The sequence below is a fragment of the Acipenser ruthenus genome, chromosome 11, assembly GCF_902713425.1.
Source record: "Acipenser ruthenus chromosome 11, fAciRut3.2 maternal haplotype, whole genome shotgun sequence".
NCBI classification, from domain to species: domain Eukaryota; kingdom Metazoa; phylum Chordata; class Actinopteri; order Acipenseriformes; family Acipenseridae; genus Acipenser; species Acipenser ruthenus.
The window spans coordinates 21,805,173-21,828,326 of NC_081199.1; the positions used below are offsets into that span (position 1 = coordinate 21,805,173).

Consider the following 23,154-nt stretch of genomic DNA (forward strand, 5'->3'; position numbering starts at 1 on the left):
TTGGACCCCAGTAAATTTATTGGATACATTACTGGCCCCGTCGTAACATTGCCCCCTGCAATCATAAAAAGACAAATCAAACTTCAGAAGCATATCTTCCACAATTTTAAAAAGAGAAGCAGCATCAGTTGAATCAGTTTGGGCAGCAGTGTGGAGTAGTGGTTAGGGCTCTGGACTCTTGACCGGAGGGTTGTGGGTTCAGTCCCAGGTGGGGGACACTGCTGCTGTACCCATTACCTAGATTGCTCCAGTAAAAAAAAAAAACTGTATAAATGGGTAATAGTATGTAAAAAAATAATGTGATATCTTGTAACAATTGTAATTCGCCCTGGATAAGGGCGTCTGCTAAGAAATAAATAATAATAATAATAAAACCCATAAACTCTTCATAAATCTCCCAGTCTTCACTCAAAGAATTTGAAAGAAAAACTTACTTGTTCTTTTCTTGACAAATCCAGTCTCATCCATCACAATGGCATAAAACTTAGAGGCCTTTATCTTTTGCACAATTAGCATGGATAAAACAATGCAGCTAGAGTGCACCACAAGCCTACAGGACCAGTTAAAAAACAAGGTGGGGAGTGAAAAGCAATGCTTGCTTGTTTTAGTACATCATATTTAGTTGTATTCTTGTACATATTTTAAATTAAACCCTTTATTTTTAAAGACTAGAAAATAATCAAGTCTAGTCCACACCTCAAACTACCCCCCGAATTGAGGTTGCGTGATTCTTTTCCTCAGGCACTTATATGGACGTCTTTCAAATGAAGATGGATCAGGGCCTCATTTTTAAAAGAGATGCAATGGCGCAGAGTGGTTTTTTCAGGCTTTTTTCACACCGTGGTCACGTCTCCTTTAAAAATGAGACCCTCAGTCACAAGCAACAGCTCCCAAAAGCTATGCACGCCCCCCAAGCTGACACTTAGCGGACATCTGTGAATAGAAATATTGTTCTATTGTTCTGCCCCTGACAGAAATTCTCTTTAGTTTCAAATAAAACAAACATTTTGTGAATTCAACACCATCTCCTTGAGTACTACTTCCTAAACATGAAAACGTTACAATATCAGTGCTTGAAAAAGTTCCGGAACGCACTATATGATTTCAACAACAGTTAAAAATTAAATAACATACAGTAGAAGCCCGTTCATCCGAACAGCTGAGGAACATAGCAATGGTTCGTATTAATGAGTGTTCAGATGTTTACAAAAACAGCAATAAAGGTTTATTTAAAAAATTAGTATTTTTCTGATAGCCCCAAACCTGAGTTTTACACTGTGTCACTCTGCAAAGCACATCTTACAGCAGTACTGAAGTGTTATATACAAGCAGATTACATGTAAAACTGATTCAAACAAGTGAAGCACTGTTTTTTTATTTGTATGCACATACATATCAGTTCTGCTTTCATTTTTTTTTTTAAACGTTAAAAAAAGGGAATAACTATGAACTGAATACAATACTGAAAACAAGTTTCAATACTATTCTCAAAACAGCAGGCTCTGTTCCAGAGTGCTGTTGGTCATACAGTTTTGTTCTTACATTTGTGTGGATATTTTTCCCAAAACAACAACGAACATAGTATGACATTTGAAATTAAATAAGCTATTATATAGTATCACATCTTTCTTAACAGCTTGTCTAACTAGGGTTCCACCTGTAATTTGTAACTTACGTTTCTTATCAATAAATTCACATTTACTATTTTAACTGTCTTATCTCTTCATACAACGTAAAATGTTTTTACTGAATTGAAAAAAACCTGGTATTGTTCAAAACTGAAGATTATATAACATGCCCAGGCAAAGATCTGCATGCAGCTATGTGGCAAAGTGACTTGCCGTGTGCAGGTGTAATTGCTGCAGTGCTCAGGAATAACACACACAAGACAGTGAAAGGCCACAGCAGTTTAAAAAAAAAAAAAGTTATTTTCCTAATGTTTTGGTTAGAGAAAAAAATCCAAGGAAGTAATGTTTTAATCCCGGTGATTTTTTTTAAAAACATTTTTCGGCATCTTTAAACAGCTTGTTCAGTGGTAACAACGCACTGCATACTGAAGTAAACTGTAGCTACGTTCCAGCATGCATGTGACAGCACGCCTCGTTCAACCTTGACCTCTGTACACCAGAAGCAGTTTAAAGTATATTGTGTAAGTTTAAAGCAACACTGTGTTGATGACTATATATGATAAGTGTATTGGTTTGGTTATCAAACAAACAAACAAAAAACCTTGTATGTTTTTTGCCCCGCCCCAAGTGTAAAACGAAAAATTCTCCGACAGCATAGAGACAATATGTGTTTTCCGCAGCAAACGGATTCCTAGGGTCCCTGTTCATGACGAGAAAGAGTTTAACTCAGTGCATCCTTTCAATATGTTTGATTGGTCTCGCAGAAGTATGGGTAAAAATAGGCTGAATGGCCTTGCCCTGCTATATGTCTACAGAGACATGTCCCAGGAGGAAGTGTTACAGGGTTTCGATAGATCAGGCCATAGGAGGATTGGCAAACTATTTAAGTAAAGCCTTCTAAATCATTGTTTTTAAATTGTGGCATCATACAGTCTCAGCAGTCCGATCAGTCTTAGCACTAGTATCAGCAATCTTCCCAGTCCCAGCACCAGTCTTACCAGTCCCAGTAGTGTCAGCACCAGTCTTACCAGTCCCAGTAGTGTCAGCACCAGTCTTTTTTTTTTTTTTTTTTTTTTTTTTCTATAAATTTAGTCGTCGCCAATTATTTTTACCCCGGTTTTCACCCCATTTTAACATGCCCATTATTATCTGTATCCCCGGCTCACCGCTCGCAACCCCCCCGCCGACTCGGGAAACGGAGGCTGGAACACGCGTCCTCCGAAACGTGCTCCTTCCAAGCCGTCATTTTTCGCACTGCAGATCCACAGCAATGTCACCAGACCTATAGTGCCGGAGGACAACACAGATCTGGCGGCTCCGCTGCAGAGCCACAGGCGCCCTATCGGCCACAGGGGTCGCTGATGCGCGGTGAGCCGTGGATTCCCCTGCCGACCTAAGCCCTCCCTACCCGGGCAGCGCTCAGCCAATTGTGCGCCGCCCCCTAGGAACTCTCTGTCACGGTCAGCTGTGACATAGCCTGGATTCGAACCTGCGATCTCCAGGCTATAGGGCACATCCTGCGAGGAGCGCCTTTACTGGATGCGCCACTCGGGAGCCCGTGTCAGCACCAGTCTTAACAGTCCCAGCAGTGGCAGCACCAGTCTTACCAGTCCCAGCAGTGGCAGCACCAGTCTTACCAGTCCCAGCAGTGGCAGCACCAGTCTTACCAGTCCCAGCAGTGGCAACACCATTCTTACCTGTCCCAGCAGTAGCAGCACTAGTCCCAGCAGTGTCAGCACCAGTCTTACCAGTTCCAGTTGTAGCATCAGTGTCACTAGTCTCAGTATTAACTTCAGTAGCAGTGAACCAAACGCACGTCTCTCAATTAAGGTTTAAACCCATCTACTTATTCATATTTATAAGTTCTATTCGTCTTGTCCTCTTAATATATTATATTTCTAACAGTGTGAATAGGGTAATTTTAGGTTGGTGTTGTTTTTGCTGGGAGATTTGTTTAAAAAAATATCTGTCATGGGGGGCTCCCGAGCGGCTCATCCAGTAAAAGCACTCACGTAGAGTCGGTTCGAGTCTAGGCTATTCCTTTGCCCGACCGAATAATTGGACACTATTAAATTGGGGAGAAAACTACCAAAAAAAACAACTGGCGACTACTAAATTAAAAATAAATAAATAAATAAAAATAAAATATGTGTCATGAAATTTCAAACATCATCCAAGGTGGGTCACTGGGTAAATAGAGTTAGTGACTTATATTGCTTTGCAGTTTGCATTAATAGTCTCCAGGCTTCATAAGATGATAACTTTCACCTTCGTAACATGAACAGGATATACAGGGTTTTTTTAGACGAAAATTAGATTTTTTCCTCAGTAAATATCTATTCCTAGCTACGCCCCTCTATACCTGTTTCTCTGGGGCATATAAACCCCAGAGTTAGTTCATTCAGGACTGCTGCTGTGTGAAGAGTCTGATTCAACGTCGTATTCTGTGAAAAAAGGTACTGTGTGAATCTTTTGTTTGTATAACTGTGTGTTTTGATATATATATACTGTATATAGGGTGCAATTTGATGAGTGGGGAGAATTTCCCTGGGTCTGCACTTTCAGTTGTCATACCTACCCCCGCCCCCGATAAAAGATTTTGAATTAACAATGATTTCTTCAGGAAAATTTAAACAAATTTAAAATGATAAATGTATGCTGCATTATTTTTATTTCTCGGTCTTAGCACTTCAGACCGTAAGATCAGTAGCACATTGTATTAACATAAAATTTTAAAAAAATATATATATATATCAACTATGTCAACTATGTCAACATCATTCAGTTGCTGTATTTCAAACTGTTATTTTTAATTTTCATCGGAAGTGCACACTATACTAAAGAAAAAAGAAATGAAGACAGGACACTAAAAATCTACTAGCTTTTTTAAACAGCCCCAGAGCCAAAGACTTTTACCCACCGAGTCACCCGCTGAGCAGAGTGGAAAAAAGGCCAAGATCAACAACAATCAACTCCTGCAGATTAAGCTGTTAAAATACGTATGTTGTATTATGTTCCATTTATTGTTGTTACACTCTGTGCAGTTATCAGTGAGGTTATGTGCAACAATGCAAGTACTTGCAATGAGTGCGTTTCAACATTATTTTAGTTGCTGTAACGCAGGTACTTTTTGTTATTGTCTTTTGATACCGTACATACATGCCAACAGTCCCTATATGGTCGGGACAGTCCCAATTTCCTAGCAAATGTCCCGCGTCCCGATGCATAGGAAGAAAGTCTGGATATTTACACATTAAAAAAAAATCATTTATTCTGCACAGTAGAGTTAGAGAAAACCACACGCTGTGCTCTTCGTGAGGCTGACACATCTGCTGATCACAAACTTATACAAAGGTAAGAACACTTCATTATGTCTATTTTTACTGTCATGATGGTCGTGTGGTGTTGAGGTGGGGGATACGTCTATTATATGATAATATATATCAGGCCTTCTCAAACTCAGTCCTGGGGACCCCCTGTGTCTGCTGGTTTTCATTCACACTGAGCTCTCACTTACTTAACTAGACCATTAATTGAACTGATAATTTGCTTAATTAGACTTTTTTACTTGTTTTCAGCTCTGAAACCATTGCAGAGTTCAAGTTAGCTATAACATTTTACAAGTAAGTTGAACTCTGCAACTTTTTAGGAGCTGAGAACAATTACAAAGGTCTAATTAAGCAAATTAATAAGGTCTAGTTAAGTAAGTGAGAGCTCAGTTGGAATGAAAACCAGAAGACACGGGGTAAACAGGAACTGATGGGAGGGGTCATTGCAGAGTGGCCAGAGGTCGTGAAGGGACTTGGAGTCACTGGTTCAAATCCCACCTCTGCCACTGACTGACTCACTGTGTGACTCTGAGCAAGTCACTTAACCTCCTTGTGCTCCATCCTGCAGATGAGATGTTAAATCAATGTCCTATTGTAAGTGACTCTGCATGTAATGCATAGTTCACAGCCTACCTCTGTAAAGCACTTTGTGATGGTGGTCCACTCTGAAGGGCGCTACAGTAACCAGGGACCGAGGCAGATAGAGTAGTTTAGGGACTGTGTGTGTAGAGGATGCCATAGATTTTGATTTACATTTCTCTGAACAACCAGACATTTGACAAATGACAACTGTGGCATTTTCAAAAAAAAAAAAAATATATATATATATATATATATATATATATATATATATATATATATATATATATATATATATATATATTGTAAAGGATCCAGTAGCTCAGTGCGTTTGTATCACCGTTTTCCCGTCCCACTAACTGGCACAGCACAATTGCAGGCAAGTAAGTTTTATTTACAATATTTACAACAATAAATCAATTTCTGGAAAAGTTCTCGCCCTGAACGGGCCACTGACTAACTCACTTCTTCAACCCTCTCTAAGCTACTTCAAGCTGTGGAAATCGAAGAGCACTCCAGGGCCTTCAACTGTCGTGAGTTAGTCCGCAGGTGAGAACAGGGCAGCTCTCTCTCCTAGAGCTGTCCTGGGTTACAGGTAAGTGCAGGATGGATATTGATGGATATTGTACTGAACATTTGTGAATCATAAGTTGTTCAATACTATATATATTTTTTGTGTACCTTTGTTCATCCTAAATAACTCAGAAGTAATTTGTTATAACGATCTTATGTCATAACAGAATGGTATGTCATAACAGAACTAAAGAGATGTCAGGTAGACAAGCAAAGAAACCACATAATACAAATCAGCAAAGGCTAAGTCTTCTTGATTTCACAGAAATCCCAATACAGTTTTGACACTAGCCTATATATGTGCACATGTGTTTACCTTGATTTTCCATTTTATTGATGCATGTCCTCATAGTAGTTGTAAGGATTGAAGCATGATAGGAGGTTTTATTACCATACACAGCACAGAAGTCTGTTGGAGATGCACCATCCACTATTATTTCAGCAACATATTTTCAGTACATTTCCAGGCATTTACGTTATGAAAGGGGATTAAAAAAACTGGACCCTCTCTAAAATAAGGTTTAAAAATATGCACACACATAATTCACCTTTTGGTTGCACTGTGCTCTGGCTCTTCAGTACATAATTGAAAAGCCTACTGGCATATTCAAGATCTGCATGAAATAGGATGAGCAAAGATCTGTGCCTTTGTGGACAAGAGGAGTCATAGAACCATGATCCTTCAATAATTGTATTTTCATGTTTGACTGAGGAATCCATGATTTGTAACTGGCATTACATTAAGTTGGAATATTGTATTTAGGGGAGTTCATATTACAAAGCCTGGTAAAAGGTGTCTAAACAAATACCAATGCAAATGCACAGAAAAAAAGTTGTTGTAGTTAGTTATTTTATTACAGGGGTATGAAGATGACTGATGAATGCTCTCTGTAAAACACTTAATCATATTGCCTTATATCAGCTTTGAGATGTCTTCAAGAACATTTTGGTGTAGTAGTTACAGTGACAACTCAAACAAGGGCCAACCCATAAAAGAAAACACTAAATCACTGATCAAATATAATGTCATTTTCAATAATGCATTTATAAATGGGGTTTAGTTTATTATCATTATCCATATTTCTTATTTGACTGAATTATTTCCTTCTCTGCAGGTGCAACCAACAATGTGATAGTTGCCACTCCATCAGTAAGTTTAATTTCCACCTTTTCCATAATGATTGCTCACCAGGGTAGTGGCTACCAGTACCATATCTTTTATAGACCATTTCAAAGATACACAATGGTGGGTTGAATGGATCAATCTGGATAACAATATGTGGCATTGTCACACTTTAATCATTCAGGTGTGTGTTAAGTACATGTGGTTTACTTCTCAGTATATTATTAAATGTGATAACTGATGGATAAAGACTTTCACAGGAAAAAGCTTATGTACTTTCATATCTTTTCTGAAAGTGACATTTAGTTTAAAATATTTGAACATATTTTAAATGATTACTTTAAATGTTGTGTATGTATGTATGAATTAGACCAAATACACCCCAAACACACAGTGAACTGGAACTGGTGAGGGCATCATTGGAGGTCTGCTTTACCTTTATTGTTTGTAGTAAAATCAGTAGGCCGCAATAAGAACAGGAACACTATACATTTTATTTAATAAACTAGAGCAATGTACCCTGCTCTGCCAACTGTTTTGGAAATGTGTGTGTATGTATAAATAAATAAATAGGCTACACACACACATTTTATATAATACATAGATGAAGGCTATATTTGCAACCTGAGCCATTTAAAAACAAATAAATAAAAGTAATAATACCACAGTAGTGACGTCAAAAAGTGATAATTCCTCTAGAGGAAAATATACTTGAACTTTGACCCATTAGAGTCCTCGAGACCACCACTTTCAATTTAAACACAAAATGTCTCATTTTCAATCACTCGACAACACCCACAGTAAAGAAATGTTCATTAATGATCAACAGAATGAGAATATGTTAAAAAAAAAAAAAAAAAATGTAAAGCTGGTACATTTGTATCTCAGAAACTGTAGAAACAGATAACGACATAGAACGTCTGTACAGCACTGAAACACTATGTTTAAAAAAACCGAACTGTAGTGCTGAACCTCATCTTCTTTAATATTAGTCTCGTAATTTATGACGTCACAGAAATCCTACATGAAATTATTTTCCTGTATCTCACTGAAGCCCATCTATTATTCTATATATTGTAACACAGCAGGGAGGGGGGTTAAAATCCTCCCTGCAAAAGACATGTGCGTATGCACATTTAGTTTAATTGTTTCATTGTTAATTATCCCCTGCACATGGTAGTTATTGTAAATTAGAACCAGGTGCAGGGTATTTAAGGAGTGCAGTCATTCTGCACAGGGCTGCTGTGTGAAGAGCCCACTTGCAAGTGCATGCAGAGGGGGAAAAAAAGAAGAAGAAGAAGAAGAAGAAGAAGAAGAAGAAGAAGAAGAAGAAGAAGAAGAAGAAGAGGAGGAGGAGGAGGAGGAAGAGGAAGAGGAGGAAGAAGAAGAGGAGAATAAAGTAGTGTGACACCTTTTTGTGCATGAGTGTAAACCTGTGTGTGTTTTGTTTGTTTATTTTGTTTGGCAGGTAAACGGCTTAGCCGTCCTGCGAGTGAGTCAAGGACCTGCTTGTTTAGTCAGTGCTCCAAAAAGGATCTAGATGTTTATTTTGTGTTTTATTTTGTTTGTTTATTAAAATAGCGCATCAGCGCATAAAAAAAAATAAAATAAAATAACTTTTTTGTGTCTGGGTCAGTAATTTAAAGGGGCAACGATTGACCTTGAGTGGCAGTCGATTTACTATATATATATATATATATATATATATATATATATATATATATATATATATTTCTCCAGTGCCTATAGAAAGTCTACACCCCCTTTCAAAATGTTCACCTTTTGTTGCCTTATAGCCTGGAATTAAAATGCATTAAAATTGTTTTTTTTTGTTTTTTTTTTTCATTTATCTACACATCCTACCCCACAACTTCCAAGTGAAAAAATATTCTAGAAATTTGTAGAAAATTAATTAAAAATAAAAACTGAAATAGCTTGGTTGGATAAGTGTCCACCCCCCTTGTAATAGCAATCCTAAATTAGTTCAGGTGTAACCAATCACCTGCAAAATCACACACCAAGTTAAGTGGCCTTCACCTGTGCTAAATTGTAGTGATTCACATGATTTCAGGATAAATTCAGCAGTTCCTGCTGGGTAGTGCATTTCAAAGCAAAGACTCAACCATGAGCACCAAGGCGCTTTCAAAAGAACTCTGGGACAAAGTTGTTGAAAGGCACAGAGCAGGGGATGGGTATAAAAAAATATCAAAGGCCTTGAATATCCCTTGGATCACGGTCAAGACGATTATTAAGAAGTGAAAGGTGTATGGCACCACCAAGACCCTGCCTAGATCAGGTCGTCCCTCCACACTGGATGACAGAGCAAGAAGGAGACTGATCAGAGTGGCTACCAAGAGGCCAATGGCAACTTTGCAAGAGCTACAGGCTTTTATGGCCAAGACTGGTCAAAGTGTGCATGTGACAACAATATCCCAAGCACTCCACAAATCTGACCTGGATGGTAGGGTGGCAAGAATGAAGCCATTACTCAAGAAAGCCCACCTTGAATCAAGTTTGAAGTATGCAAAAAAAAAAAACACTCAGGAGATTCTGTAGCCATGTGGCAAAAAGTTTTGTGGTCTGACAAAACTAAAATGGAACCTTTTGGCCTAAATGCAAAGCATTATGTTTGGCGCAAACCCAATACAGCGCATCACCCAAAGAACACCATCCCTACCGTGAAGCATGGTGGTGGCAGCATCATGTTATGGGGATGTTTCTCATTGGCAGGGACTGGGGCACTTGTTAAGATAGAAGGGAAAATGAATGGAACAAAGTATAGAGAAGTCCTTGAGGAAAACCTGCTGCCCTCTGAAAGACAGCTGATACTGGGACAGAAGTTCACCTTTCAGCATGACAACGACCCAAAGCACACAGCCAAAGCTACACTGGAGTGGCTAAGGAACAAAAAGGTAAATGTCCTTGAGTGGCCCAGTCAGAGCCCCGACCTAAATCCAATCGGAAATCTGTGGCGTGACTTGAAGATTGCTGTCCATCAATGCTCCCCAAGGAACCTGACAGAGCTTGAACAGTTTTGTAAAGAAGAATGGTCAAATATTGCCAAATCTAGGTGTGCAAAGTTGGTAGAGACCTATCCCAACAGACTCAGAGCTGTAATTGCTGCCAAAGGTGCTTCCACCAAGTATTAACTCAGGGGGGTGGAGATTTATCCAAGTATGATCTTTCTGTTTTGTATTTTTAATATATCATTTTTTTCTCAATAAAAACTTTTTCCCCCTTAACAGTGTGGAGTATGGTGTGTAGATAAGTGGAAAAAAATCCTCATTTAAGTGCATGAAACTCTGAGGCACTGACACAACAAAAGGTGAAAAAAGTTCAAGGGGGTGTAGACTTTCTATAGACACTATATATAGTTACAATAAAAAGTTGTAATTTACATATACCGAACATCAAAAGAAACGTATCACTATAAGCTATATAAATGATGGACATTGACAAAATGTTTTGGTTTCTTTTTAATCACGCCATCATTCATCCTTGACCATGACACGTTTGAGTGACTATGACTGAAGCATATGCACTTTATCACTTAATTAGTCTGGTTCTACAAGTTCTATAGTGATCATCAACGGCACATTTGAAATGTAATAGCTTGTACTAATTACCTGTCATTTGTGTATTTATTTAAAATGTTCTATCCTTTAAAAAAAGTTTTAATTTTTACAGAACTGCCATACGATTGACCGCGGAACACATTGGGTGTGCTTTTGTTTCTACCAGGTCGTCTTTCAGGGGGATGCTGTTGTGTGGTGACCACGTGGGTTTACTATGCATGTAACCAAAACATCCCTTTAAACAGTGAATTATATATGCTTTTCTAAAGCGAAGTGGGGGGGTTATTAGAATACTTTAATCAAAATTGAAAGCTAAGAATGGTGGGCAAGATTAAGCGAGTCCGCCAGAAGCTTCATCATGAGGCAGTGAAGCTGACGCAGGAGACCGGAGAAAGATCATGTAATTCCAGCCGTGAGTCGGTAAAGCTCCCTCAGCCTGGAGGATTGCTTATTTTAAAACCGCCACTCGTAAATACATACACTTTGAAGCATGTTGATACTGAGGAGACAATTGAGAAGTTGAGTGGGGAAGACCCGGTTAAGGTAAGGTTTTTTTTTTATATCTAGCACTGCAGGCACGTTTCGGTAGAAACGTTACGGTAAACAGAACTTCGGGACAGTTGCAATGCAAACAGCAACACAACATAATAGCAGAACAACATCCGCGTACACTAACACATCCTAACTTTAATAACAACATCCGCGTACACTAACACATCCTAACTTTAATAACACAACAACATCCGCGTACAGTGCAGCACATCCTAACTTTAATAACACAACAAGATCCGCGTACAGTGTAACACATCCTAACTTTAACACAACGACATCCGCGTAGTGCGACACATCCCAACTTAATAGCACAACAGGATCCTAGTACCGTGTAACACATCCTAACTTTAATAACACAAACAGACAGCAGCACGTGACCCAACAGTAAACTCCCACAATGTATCGTTAATGCCTTATTTATTTAAGCATTGCGAGACGTACTGTATTTCATGCACACAGTTTAATAATTATAAAAGCAGAAAGTTCTGTGGTTTGATATTGCTTAACCCAGCTTGCCATCAGGGTTTCATCTACAAGCAGACCTGGGGTCAATTAGAATGACAGTTACACTAAAAAGTAACACATAACTACACACACATTAACATGTTTACTCTTTATTCTACCAAGCATGTACACATACAGAAACATACCATATAACGTTTCTTCAAACAAATGGGGTTGAAAATACTAGAAGAATGTTTGCTCAATGGAAATGTGAATGATTGAACTGTAATTGATTAGTTATGACAATTAAACTTTGTTACAAATACAATTACACAGGTGTGCCAGGGTTCAACTACAATTACATTGTAATTGCAATTAATTACAAAGTACACCATTACAATCGGAACTGAGCCCAGGTCTGGCTACCAGTACCAGAGAATGGAGTGGGCAGGACTTGAAACCAGGAAAGTGTGTTTCCCATTGGCAGCAAACCAAAATAAAAACAGTTTAAAACGGGACTCCAGTTTTTCTTCAGTGGATAGTAAAGATTACTTAAAACATGTTTCAGCTTTTTACTAATAATGTATTGAAAACATGATGACTCTTTTTAAAATAAGTTCATACTGAAGATTGCTGCCATAAAAATAAAAATAAAAGAAGGAAATCTGTTCCAGGAAGTTGTTTGCATTTATACAGTCTCAACACATTAATTAGAATTTTACACAAATAGATTATTTGTCATGAAAATCCATTTTAAATGGGATTATAATTGTATAGCCCAGAAGTGTACATTTATGCAACATCTGTACTAAGCTACAAAAAAGATGAGCACATTTTTATTTTTAATTTTAACTGGTCATAAAAGCAAGCATAAGGAAGTTGGATAGAGAACATAAAGTAATGCTACTGTATGTTTGATGCCGTGACACTCCTGGTAAGCTCTGTGCTTTATTGAATGAAACATGAAACACATATGATTCTATTTAACTTAATTTAGGGCAGAATCGATGGAATATTGCACATCTTAACTATACAGTGTCAGACAATGCACACTGGTTTAAAAGTGAACGTCTTGCTGAAACACAGTATGATGTATTTGATAGCAACATTACTTTGGAGCAGCAGGGCAATAAACAACTGAACCTGAAAAGGGAATTTACACTTCATGTTAATATAGTTGCCAAACCAAGCTTCCCACTGGAATGCTGCCTCGTACAAATGTTTTTCTTTTTTTCATTTCAAAATGATCTTTGCCACACATCAGTCATTGACAGAGGTTCAGCAAGCCATTCATAGCTCTGGCTGTCACGTGTACTGCCCTGGCTGTTTGGTAGGGAATTACTTTACAGGGTCACACATTTTGGATTGAGACAGGATTTTGTTTTTCCTTAGCGCTGGAATGTTCGATCGTCTTCCATCTTTGCTGAAACCAAGATCAGTCCTGAAGCTCTTGTGCAGTCATTGGATTTAGATGCCACTCGGAGCCCTGTGCCCATTCAGAAAGGTACATGTTTATGTTTCTTTGATGTAGATAATGTTTTTAGTTAATGGTCATGATGGGCTACATTGTATGATGTTCAATAAGATCAGATGATTATTAATGATTGGCTATTTTGTTGAAATTCAAAACTTCAGTGACGGAGTGCATATTTTTATACCAGCAATCAATTACACTTTCATCATTCAAGAACTTGGTGGGCCAGAGGTAGTTTTTCAGTTATGATTCAGGAAACAATGTATTCATGGTAAGGACCACTTGTTACACCCATAATATAATATTGACTGGAATCGTGGTCCTCAAGTTTTTCTGTCTTGGGCATTTATATGTGTGTATTTCTCATCGGGTCGATTGGCATGATAATAATTTTTCTCTTGATAGGTAACCACTTATTCCAAAATGTTAAATAAAATGACAGCTAAAATTGAAATGTATCAACTGGCTCAACAGCAGAGATCAAGAGTACAGAGTAGTAGATAAGGAGGATATGATTTGAAGTCTTTAAAATCTTGGGTAGACTTGGAATAGAGGGAAGAGACACTTCTTCACACCAAGAGTGGTGAGGGTATGGAATGGGTTATCTATTAATGTTGTCGATACTGAATCACTTGGATCATTTAAGACCTAACTTGACAAAGTTTTGAGATCAATCCGCTAGCTACTAGAAACAGGAAGAGCACAGATGGGACGAATGACCTCTCATTGTAAAATGTCCTATGTTCCTATAGCAGATATAAATGACTTTAGTTCTTCAACTGCAACTGCCTTCAAAGGCATGCTGTGCCAGTGGACACAGCTTTGAGGAGGCAGTACCCACTTCAAGATGCCTGCGGTGGCACCTTGTGTGAAGTCTCTCAAGTGTTTTCTGCTGAAAAGGGAATGCAAACTGACACACAAAGGTGAATGAGTGTAAGAAAAAATGCTTTTCAACTGTACATCAGTGATCTAGATGAGACAATGCATTGATATTAACTTATTATGATGCCCATCCCGAAAGAACATTGAGGATTGCGTAGTAATGCATTGTAGAGCTCTTTAAGACACTCTTTCTAAGGCAATCACCACAGAATGCTTAGAATTTCTTCAAATATTATAACCTACTTCCGGCACAGATTCTTGGAATTTCTGTATGTGAGAGTTAAAGATTTGTCTCATTATACCCAAATGCAATTCGAAATGTCAGTAGGTAACTAGAAGTGTATGGTAAAAGCTTGCTGATGATTGGTGCAAAATCAAGGCATGTAGAATGTGACTGAATGACAGACACGATCAGCGCATAAGGGCTGACCCTAGAAATTTGCTTTCAGGGTGTAAAAAGGTACTGACGTTATTAAAAATAACAAGTTTATGAGGAAAACAAATAGTGTTTAATAACACTAAATAAGAATAATAATAACAATAATAATGAAACATATAGTGCACTCTATTAACTCATTCATTTATTGGTGGATTTACAATTTCGTGACCTGTAGCATAGATAAACAGGATTCAGTTTTTGCACAAACATCCTATATCGTAATAATGTATTGTACATACATAATGTATTTGTATATCCTTGATAGACTTGCATGATATTCAGTAGAACTTAACCATGGACATTTCTTTAATTGAAGATGCAACAATTGAAATACTGCTATTAATACTAGAGGTTTGCTGACACTCGTATTTTCAGAGTAAGTGCTTTCACAAGTATTTGTCGACAGGTATGAAATAAGTCAAAACACACCTATTTATTAATATGTTGATTTCAAGACAAGAAAAACTGCCCTTGCCTCACCTTTACAATTGAGTAACAAGCAATGGCAGTTAACCTCTCATCCGAGGTGCTGGCATTTTTATTGCCATACTGAGGCCATAAATTGGCATCGAAAAATATTTTGCAAAACTAGCAAAGGCTGATCCATCACGTAAACGCGACCTTTCCTTGAACTTGAGCTGCTGCTGTGGAAACTGGGATTTTTTTTGTTGTTGTCGAGTTTAATCGGAATTGAGAGTGGTGGGTTTGAAAATTCCATTACGAGAGGGGAGCACAAACAAATCATGGCTAAATATAATATCCTCACTGGAGACGAGGTCAATCTAACAACAAACTCAAGTAGGCAATGAGTGTTGAGTTGAAGTTGTTGACATTTCTTTGCTTGCTTAACAATTCTGGATTTATTAGCTTTCAGGCTTGTGCTTTCTATGCCAGGACAGCAACGTGTACTGTATGTATGCATGCAAAGGGCAAGTACCTTATCTGACTGGAATAAGAGCACTTCTCAGCTTTTGTGTTAATCCTTTTCCTTTCACTAGGTGTCAGGCCTGATCCATATTTCTGTAGTTTCATTGTGAATTTAACTATTGACTGTAAGCTGAAATTCTGGAACTTTACAGTAAAAGGAAATCTTTATTGGCACTTATTACTACCTTTGCAGTCCTGCTCTGTGTATTCGTTCTAGTTCTGTGCATTGTTCTAGCATTGTCCTAAACAGAAAAAACATCAGTAGATCCAAATGTATAGTGATGATAAACATGAGCTCAATTCAAAGATGTATCAAAATATATATTTTTTTCTTTTTGGAGAAAATGCATACATTTATTTACACAGTCAGTAGATCTTGTGTGAATAAATCAGCTGGACTGTAAGTTTGGGCAATATGATGTCATTTACTGTTAAAAGTAAAAGTTGTTAACATTTAGATTTTGTCTAAATGATTAACCATTGTCAAACACAGCGCTCCCTATAAGGTTTTGGGTGTAAAATGTATTTTGGGTGAGTGAAAGCTATGCATTAACTAGAACCTTATATTTTTTATTGATTTTACTTTGAACTACTGTACAAAAACTTGGTCTTGCAATAAAAACCAAAACAACAACGATTCTTATTTGCTTTATTGACTACTATGGCTGTGATGCAAATAAACACTAAGCAATATACATCATTCCAATGCTGCAGATGGAATATACATAACAAAAGGCCTGCATGCACATACTATTTATTTATAAAGAAATGACAATATTGTATTTCTTATTGATCGCCTTTCTATAGCAATATAAAGCATCAAACTGACTCAAACACAGAATATTGTATTTATTACATAGATTTACCTTCCACGATTTGATTGACAGATAGGTCAATTGGTAGCATAGGTTGAGGGGCACCAAGACGGTGCAGAGAAATCCAGAATTCAGTCTCTAATTCACCAGTTACAAACACGCATTGCAAGGGAGTGAATTCAAACGTACGGTTTATAAAACAAAAGGCTACAAGCTGTCCTGTCATTTCTCTAGCTACCACATGCAGTATATTCACAATAGACCATTGAGACGCCGTGAACCAGCGAAGTACAAGAAGCTTGATAACATGCATACTCAGGCTGTGCAGCAAAATTGCTTTGCATATTCTTTACGCATTAAATGTAAATACGTCATTTATATTTTTTCTATGTGTAAAACACCCTTTACGCAGCTTATCCGGAGTGGTGGTCAAAGACATGCTTTTCAGATATAGGGTCTGCTGTTGTGTTTATACAGTGGGATATGAAAAGTGTAAGGTTATTTATTCAATATGTTCTCATATACACATTCATGTTGTACCCATGGAGTCTCATCCACGTTAATGTAATTTAGTAAAACAATTCCAACAGAGGGCTTTTCAAGTTTAAATGTGTTAAATAATTTAACTAAACACAAAAGTTCCCTAATTAAGTATATGAATATTGCTGCGTTTTTTTGGAATGATGCAAAATCTTTAAACATGTCTTTAGGAGATCAAGATGCTACTGGTGCTTCTTCAGCCAGCCCTGCTCCAGAGAGGTGGAGGAAACCAAAATTTAGAGCAAGCGAAAATGACATTCTTGTTACTGAGGTCTTAAGAAATCGAAGGCATTTATTTGGAAATACCAGTAAACCGTGCTCTGCCAGGAAAGCCATTTGGCAGGATATCACTGCTAAGATCAATAGATTGGGGGTTTGGCCAAGGGATAGACTGGAGGTGCAGAAACGATGGTTTGATATCCGTGCCAATGTCAGGAAGAAGGCAAACATCCTTCACCACGACTCCTCGACTCCCGACCAATCTTCATCGCCAGAGCCACTGACTCCCAGGAACCAGAGGATTCTCGCAACCTTTAACCTGCGTGTCTTCAGAGGATTCCCCATAGCCTATTACACTGTACATGGAGTTAATAGTGTAACAAAACAAGGTATGTATACTGTTGACCCCATAATACATACAGCATTTTTTTTTCAAGTTTGTTTACAGAACTGAAGCACATCAATCTAGAAATCATAGTTAGTGCCTTTTGTCTGGAAGAGAAAATACATTGTAAAAATGTTCTGTCCAGTTGTAAAATGCATTCTTGTTTAGCTATGTTTTTATATCACCTAGAGCGGGATAAACCAGCTCTGTGCCATCATGGGAAGCTGTGTAGATTATGGGCCTCATTTACTGAACAACCCTCCCTCCCCCCCACCCCTTCCCCCCCACACACAGGGGCTTTACCACTTAGTGATCATTTTCAATTAATATTTCTTCTCTGATCAGTTGCATTAATCTTTGCATGACTGAGTGTGATAAACAATGCTGAGCACATGCAAGCTGGATGTCAATAATATGTTGCAACACATCTTGTTGGCAAATTTCTCTAACAGTGACCAAGAGATGTCATGTTTAATAGAGACTCAGGTGACAGTATCACTCAAGTCACTGTAAGATAATTAGTCCTGACACCCTACTCTAGGTCCTTATTGAAGAATTGTGCCGATAGTGGTTTGTAAGCTATGATTAACATCTGTTTATTCACATGATTTACCTCAGCTGATCAGAAATGAAGAATGAAGAAAAAAAACGAAGAGTGAAACCTGTCACACAACTAACACATTTTATTATGTGCCAATGATAACTCAAGTCGTCTAAAATCATACAGTAGATGAGGTATTTGATTATAGTATGTGGCACTAGTCAATAATAAACAAACAATAAAACAATGCTTCGAGCCAAAATGATAATAGGGATGTAGTAGTTAAATTTAGATACATTTTAGTTTTTTTTATAATGATTCTTTTGTTACATTTATTTTATAATACAAACAGACTCGGACAATGATGATGATGATGAACCACAGGAGCCTCGCAGAATAATAACTGTGTCTGAGGAGGAAGGGCAACTAGTACAGCCTATGGAGGAAGAGATTCAAGATCTAGTTGGAGGGATTAGTGTGCCAAAGAAGGAAGAGGGACTATCACCACTACCTTCATCAAGTGCCTTTTGTACGCCTCCATCCCTTGAGTGTCCCATAGGGCCTCTTACTCGTTTATTTGATGCCCCTCCAGTTGCCCCGTGTCCAAACGCTGCTAGCTCTGTGCCCCAACACCAACCTGTGTCTTTGAGGAGGGGGATGCTTCGAACGCCCAGGGGACAGTCGATTGAAGATGTTCACAGCAATGTGGGACGCCTCATGCAGCTCCAGCAAGAGACAAACGCTATCATGAGCCGGGTGGAGACACACTTAGCTGACTATGGCTAGCAGTTTAAGGTTGATGGTTCAGGCCTTTCTGCAGGTCAGTGCTTGCACTTCCATGGTTCCACAGGTCCCCAATTCAGAGATGTGGTCACCACCACCAGAGTTCAACCCTGCTCCATGCTCTTCCACCTCATGTTCTCCAGGCCTCTCTCTGTCCGGCCCTTCTTTACCTCTTGGTATCTCAACTTTTGCACCCTCGTCAGACTCTTCCGTACTTCACGGTGTCCAATCAACAGACTGGAATAAGAAAATACCTTGAAATGAATTAATTTAGCTTTTGACTGCCACGCAAATAGACCATTCCTTCTGTGCACTTTTACATTGCTCTATTAAAATCTATTTATATAAGAGAAAACACTACGGTACAGTGACAAAAAGATTTGGATGGGAAATCAGGTTTTCTGCGATAGTTTATGAAGTACTCGACCTAACGGTCTTGTAGTTTATGACGTCACGTAAACCCTAGATGAAATTATTTTCCTGTAAGTGAAGCCCATCTGTTTTTGTCATTCTCTCATTCTCTCTCTCTCTCTTTCTCATTATGCATTTTTCACGTATGAATATCTTAGTACTGTACATATAATGAAGTAATATACTACTACCAGTGCAACAGGTCGCCAACATTTCTATAGCAAAATAGGTTTTATGGGTGTGATTCACCAAATATTTTGGTTCAAGTTTTATGTATACGTATGTTAAAGTATAGGACGTTACCAGAAAGAAAGAAAAGAAAAACGTTTTAAGCCTTAGTTAAGTCTTTAACTAAGACTTTAAAAATAAACCTCTAGTTTCACAGACCCTGATTAGCACTGACCTTGGACTACCAAATATTAGTTCAGGTAAACTTCCAAATGTTTGTAGTTTTTCTTAGTTTGCATTAGCTTAACAAATGTGTACTGTAAACAATGTTTTATTCAGAATTGGATTTAAAGGGAAATTTAAAAATAGCTACAAAGCACCAACTCCCTTAAGAGATATGGTGTCCATAAATAAATAGATCAAATACATACACCCATACATACATATATTAAATAATGAGAATAGTGCACACCAAATACTTATATTTACTTTTCAAGCTTTCACTAGGCAAAATTTTACTTCTTAGAAACGTTTTCCATACATTCATTACCTTTATTTGTGTGCTAACAAAACCTGAAAAATAACTCCTAATCAGAGCTTTTTCTGCCATGTTGTTTAATTTGCCTGGCATTATTTTTATTATTTTTAAAATATCAAATATCGACAACTTACTCATTTTGGAAAAATACTGGTGTAGCTTGTGCCTGAGTTTAATTCATTCAGATTCTCATGTTAGCCGTTGAAAAAAAACTAAAAACCTACCGCTATAAATTAGTGGCAGTTACTGGTGCTATGTTTTGAATGCAGTTTATTCATATTGTCGCTTTACAGTGCTGGCAGGATGCAGCCTGCTTGTTTCTCTCCCGGTCGACTATAATTATTAAAAGTGAACTACCTCAGGTACTTTTAGTGTACTCTCCATGTTGTTGTTGTTGTTGTTGTTTTATTTTTTTTCGTGTCTGTGACAAAACCCAAAGATCACTATTTTCCTCAGGATTGTCTGTGATCAGTAATCAGAAATCTGTCTTTGCTTCCCGCCTACACATTTTGAGTCCCATGTTCCCTGCTGCTTGTGACGTTATGTTCACAGAACGGTGCTATAGGCTAGAAAGGTGTTTTCTACTTCCTTAGCAATGGTCTTAACAACCATGACAGGAACCTGTTCATGTGCAAAATGACAAGATGACTGCATGTGTTGAAAATGAAATAAGTTTGTTATTGATTTTATCATAAAGACAATGACTCGAGTCAGATGGAGACTTTTTTGCGTGACTCGAGCCGAGTCATGTCTTCTGAGCAGTGAGTCGAGTCATTTGATGGCAATAATTCAAGTCCAGTCGAGTCACGAAAAAAATTCCGACTTGATTCCGAGTCGAGTCATTACAACTCTGCCTGCTAGTAATCAAGGCAGGTGCATTTAAGCAGGTCTGTAAGGCTTGTCAGTGTCTGTGAAGGCTAAGGCCTGGAGAGATACCTGTGTGGGGAACCTTATGAAAGGTCCTGTGTTTATACCTGAAGAGTATATATGTGTTTTGGTACTGGTAAAGGGCTTAGCCGTCCGCTTATTTCATTAATAATCTTCTGTTTAGTTAGTACTCCTTGAGGGAGTTAAGATTTTGTTTTGTTTTGTTTATTTTGTGAAACTTTTTAATTCTACTCTGTTGTCCGAGTATTCTTACTAGAAGACTGTGGTATTTAACCTGCTAAACAGTGGTAATCCAGACGTGTTGTCACTATATATATATTGTAAGGAAGCGGGTTGTGAGAGACAGCAGGGAGGGGGTTAAAACCTCCCTGCGAGAGAAATGCACCTTTTGTTAATTGTTTTGGATTGATTGCTTATTGTTTTGTTTAATTGTTTTATTAATGATCATCCGCACCTGGGCATTATTGGGGAATTAGACCCAGGTGTGGGGTTTAAAAAGAGAGCAGGCAGTCTGCTCGGGGCTGCTGAGTGGAAGGAGGCAGAGAGGTGCGCTGTCTCCGAGTAGCCATTGAATTAAAGTAAGTGCTGTGGTAAACCGGGGTTTTTGAAAAGACAGGGAAACAGCTTAGCTGTCCCGCGTTAGTCAGGGAGTTCCTGTTTGTGTAGTTAGTGCTCATAAAGAGCTAGGTGTTTGTTTTTGTATTTTTGTTTTGGTGTTTATTAAAATAGCGCAACCGCGCAAGAAAAATCAATTTCTGTGTGTTGGGTCACTGTTTTTAAAGGGGCAACGAACCCGAGAGAGGTGAAATCATTACATTTGGTGGCAGCGTGTGTGGGCGCCCCTTCGACCCAAATAATGGATTTAAAAGAGTTGATTGAAATGGTCAATCGAAACACGGCTGCTCAAAAAGAGCAGATAAAGAAGTGGAGACAGGAGTGGGGGCTACCTGATCCGGAGCCCACAGAGATAGACCTGCTGCTCCAGAAGTGGGAGCAGGTATGGGTAACTCCGCAATCTCCCAAGCCAGAGGGGGAAGAGCCGGAGCCCAGAGGGGAAGAGCCGCCGCTGTCGGAGCCAGAGGGGGAAGAGCCGGAGCCCAGAGGGGAGAAGCCGCCGCTGTCGGAGTCCAGAGGGGAGGAGCCGCCGCTGCCAGAGCCCAGAGGGGAGGAGCCGCTGCTTCCGGAGCCCAGGGAGGAGGTGGAAAACATACCTCCACCACAGCCCCGACCACCACCCCTACTGTCCAGTCCGGCGTCGCTGCGTCCGGTCCCTCACCCCTTGCGCCTGGACACCCTGTCGGTTGGTCTGGACCTCCCGTCACTAGACCTGGAGCCCAGGAGTCGGCAGAATCGGGCACAGTTCTGCACCTGGTCCCCTGCTCCGCTCCTCACGGACACTAAGACGTCGCTGCGCTGCTCCCAGACGTCGCTTACGCTCCCCCTGGTCACTGCTTCGCTCCCCCTAGATGACCGGACGTCGCTGCACTGGGTCCCAGCTGCAGACCTCTGCCCGCTGCTGCAGCCTCCAGTGCCCCGGTTGCCGTTCTGGTCGCCCCTGTCAAACCTTTGGGGTCCTTCGTCGCCGGTGCGCGGTCCCTACCTGGCTGAGCCGGGACGTGGATCGATCCACCCTCGAGTTCGCCCGTGGAAGAGGGCGAAAATGGACATTTGTGGACTCGAGGGTGGGTGGTTAGGTTTTAGGGGAGGAGGTGGCCGTTTCATGGCCTGTGTCTTGTAAAGACAAGGGGGGGGATGTGTAAGGAAGCGGGTTGTGAGAGACAGCAGGGAGGGGGTTAAAACCTCCCTGCGAGAGAAATGCACCTTTTGTTAATTGTTTTGGATTGATTGCTTATTGTTTTGTTTAATTGTTTTATTAATGATCATCCGCACCTGGGCATTATTGGGGAATTAGACCCAGGTGTGGGGTTTAAAAAGAGAGCAGGCAGTCTGCTCGGGGCTGCTGAGTGGAAGGAGGCAGAGAGGTGCGCTGTCTCCGAGTAGCCATTGAATTAAAGTAAGTGCTGTGGTAAACCGGGGTTTTTGAAAAGACAGGGAAACAGCTTAGCTGTCCCGCGTTAGTCAGGGAGTTCCTGTTTGTGTAGTTAGTGCTCATAAAGAGCTAGGTGTTTGTTTTTGTATTTTTGTTTTGGTGTTTATTAAAATAGCGCAACCGCGCAAGAAAAATCAATTTCTGTCTGTTGGGTCACTGTTTTTAAAGGGGCAACGAACCCGAGAGAGGTGAAATCATTACAATATATATACACTGAGTGTACAAAACATTAGGAAAACCATCCTAATATTGAGTTGCACCACCTTTTGCCCTCAGAACAGCCTCAATTCG

General features: G+C 39.2%; 1 protein-coding gene across 2 annotated transcripts in view; it reads left to right on the top strand.

Annotated features, from left to right (window-relative positions):
- Positions 1 to 10,851: 10,851 nt before the first annotated feature.
- The window catches only part of LOC117427003 (ribosome biogenesis protein SLX9 homolog), a 91,265-nt gene continuing 78,962 nt past the window's right edge, over positions 10,852 to 23,154 (top strand). Inside the window, exons 1-4 of one of the 2 annotated variants that reach the window (XM_059033446.1) lie at positions 10,852 to 11,350; positions 13,196 to 13,307; positions 17,051 to 17,488; positions 18,378 to 20,282. In XM_059033446.1, coding sequence (XP_058889429.1) covers positions 11,126 to 11,350; positions 13,196 to 13,307; positions 17,051 to 17,488; positions 18,378 to 18,811 — 1,209 coding nt within the window. In that variant the 5' untranslated portion in view covers positions 10,852 to 11,125 and the 3' untranslated portion in view covers positions 18,812 to 20,282. Of the gene's footprint in view, positions 11,351 to 13,195; positions 13,308 to 17,050; positions 17,489 to 18,377; positions 20,283 to 23,154 lie in introns of those variants that run through there. The other variant, XM_034045311.3, reaches the window with a different exon arrangement.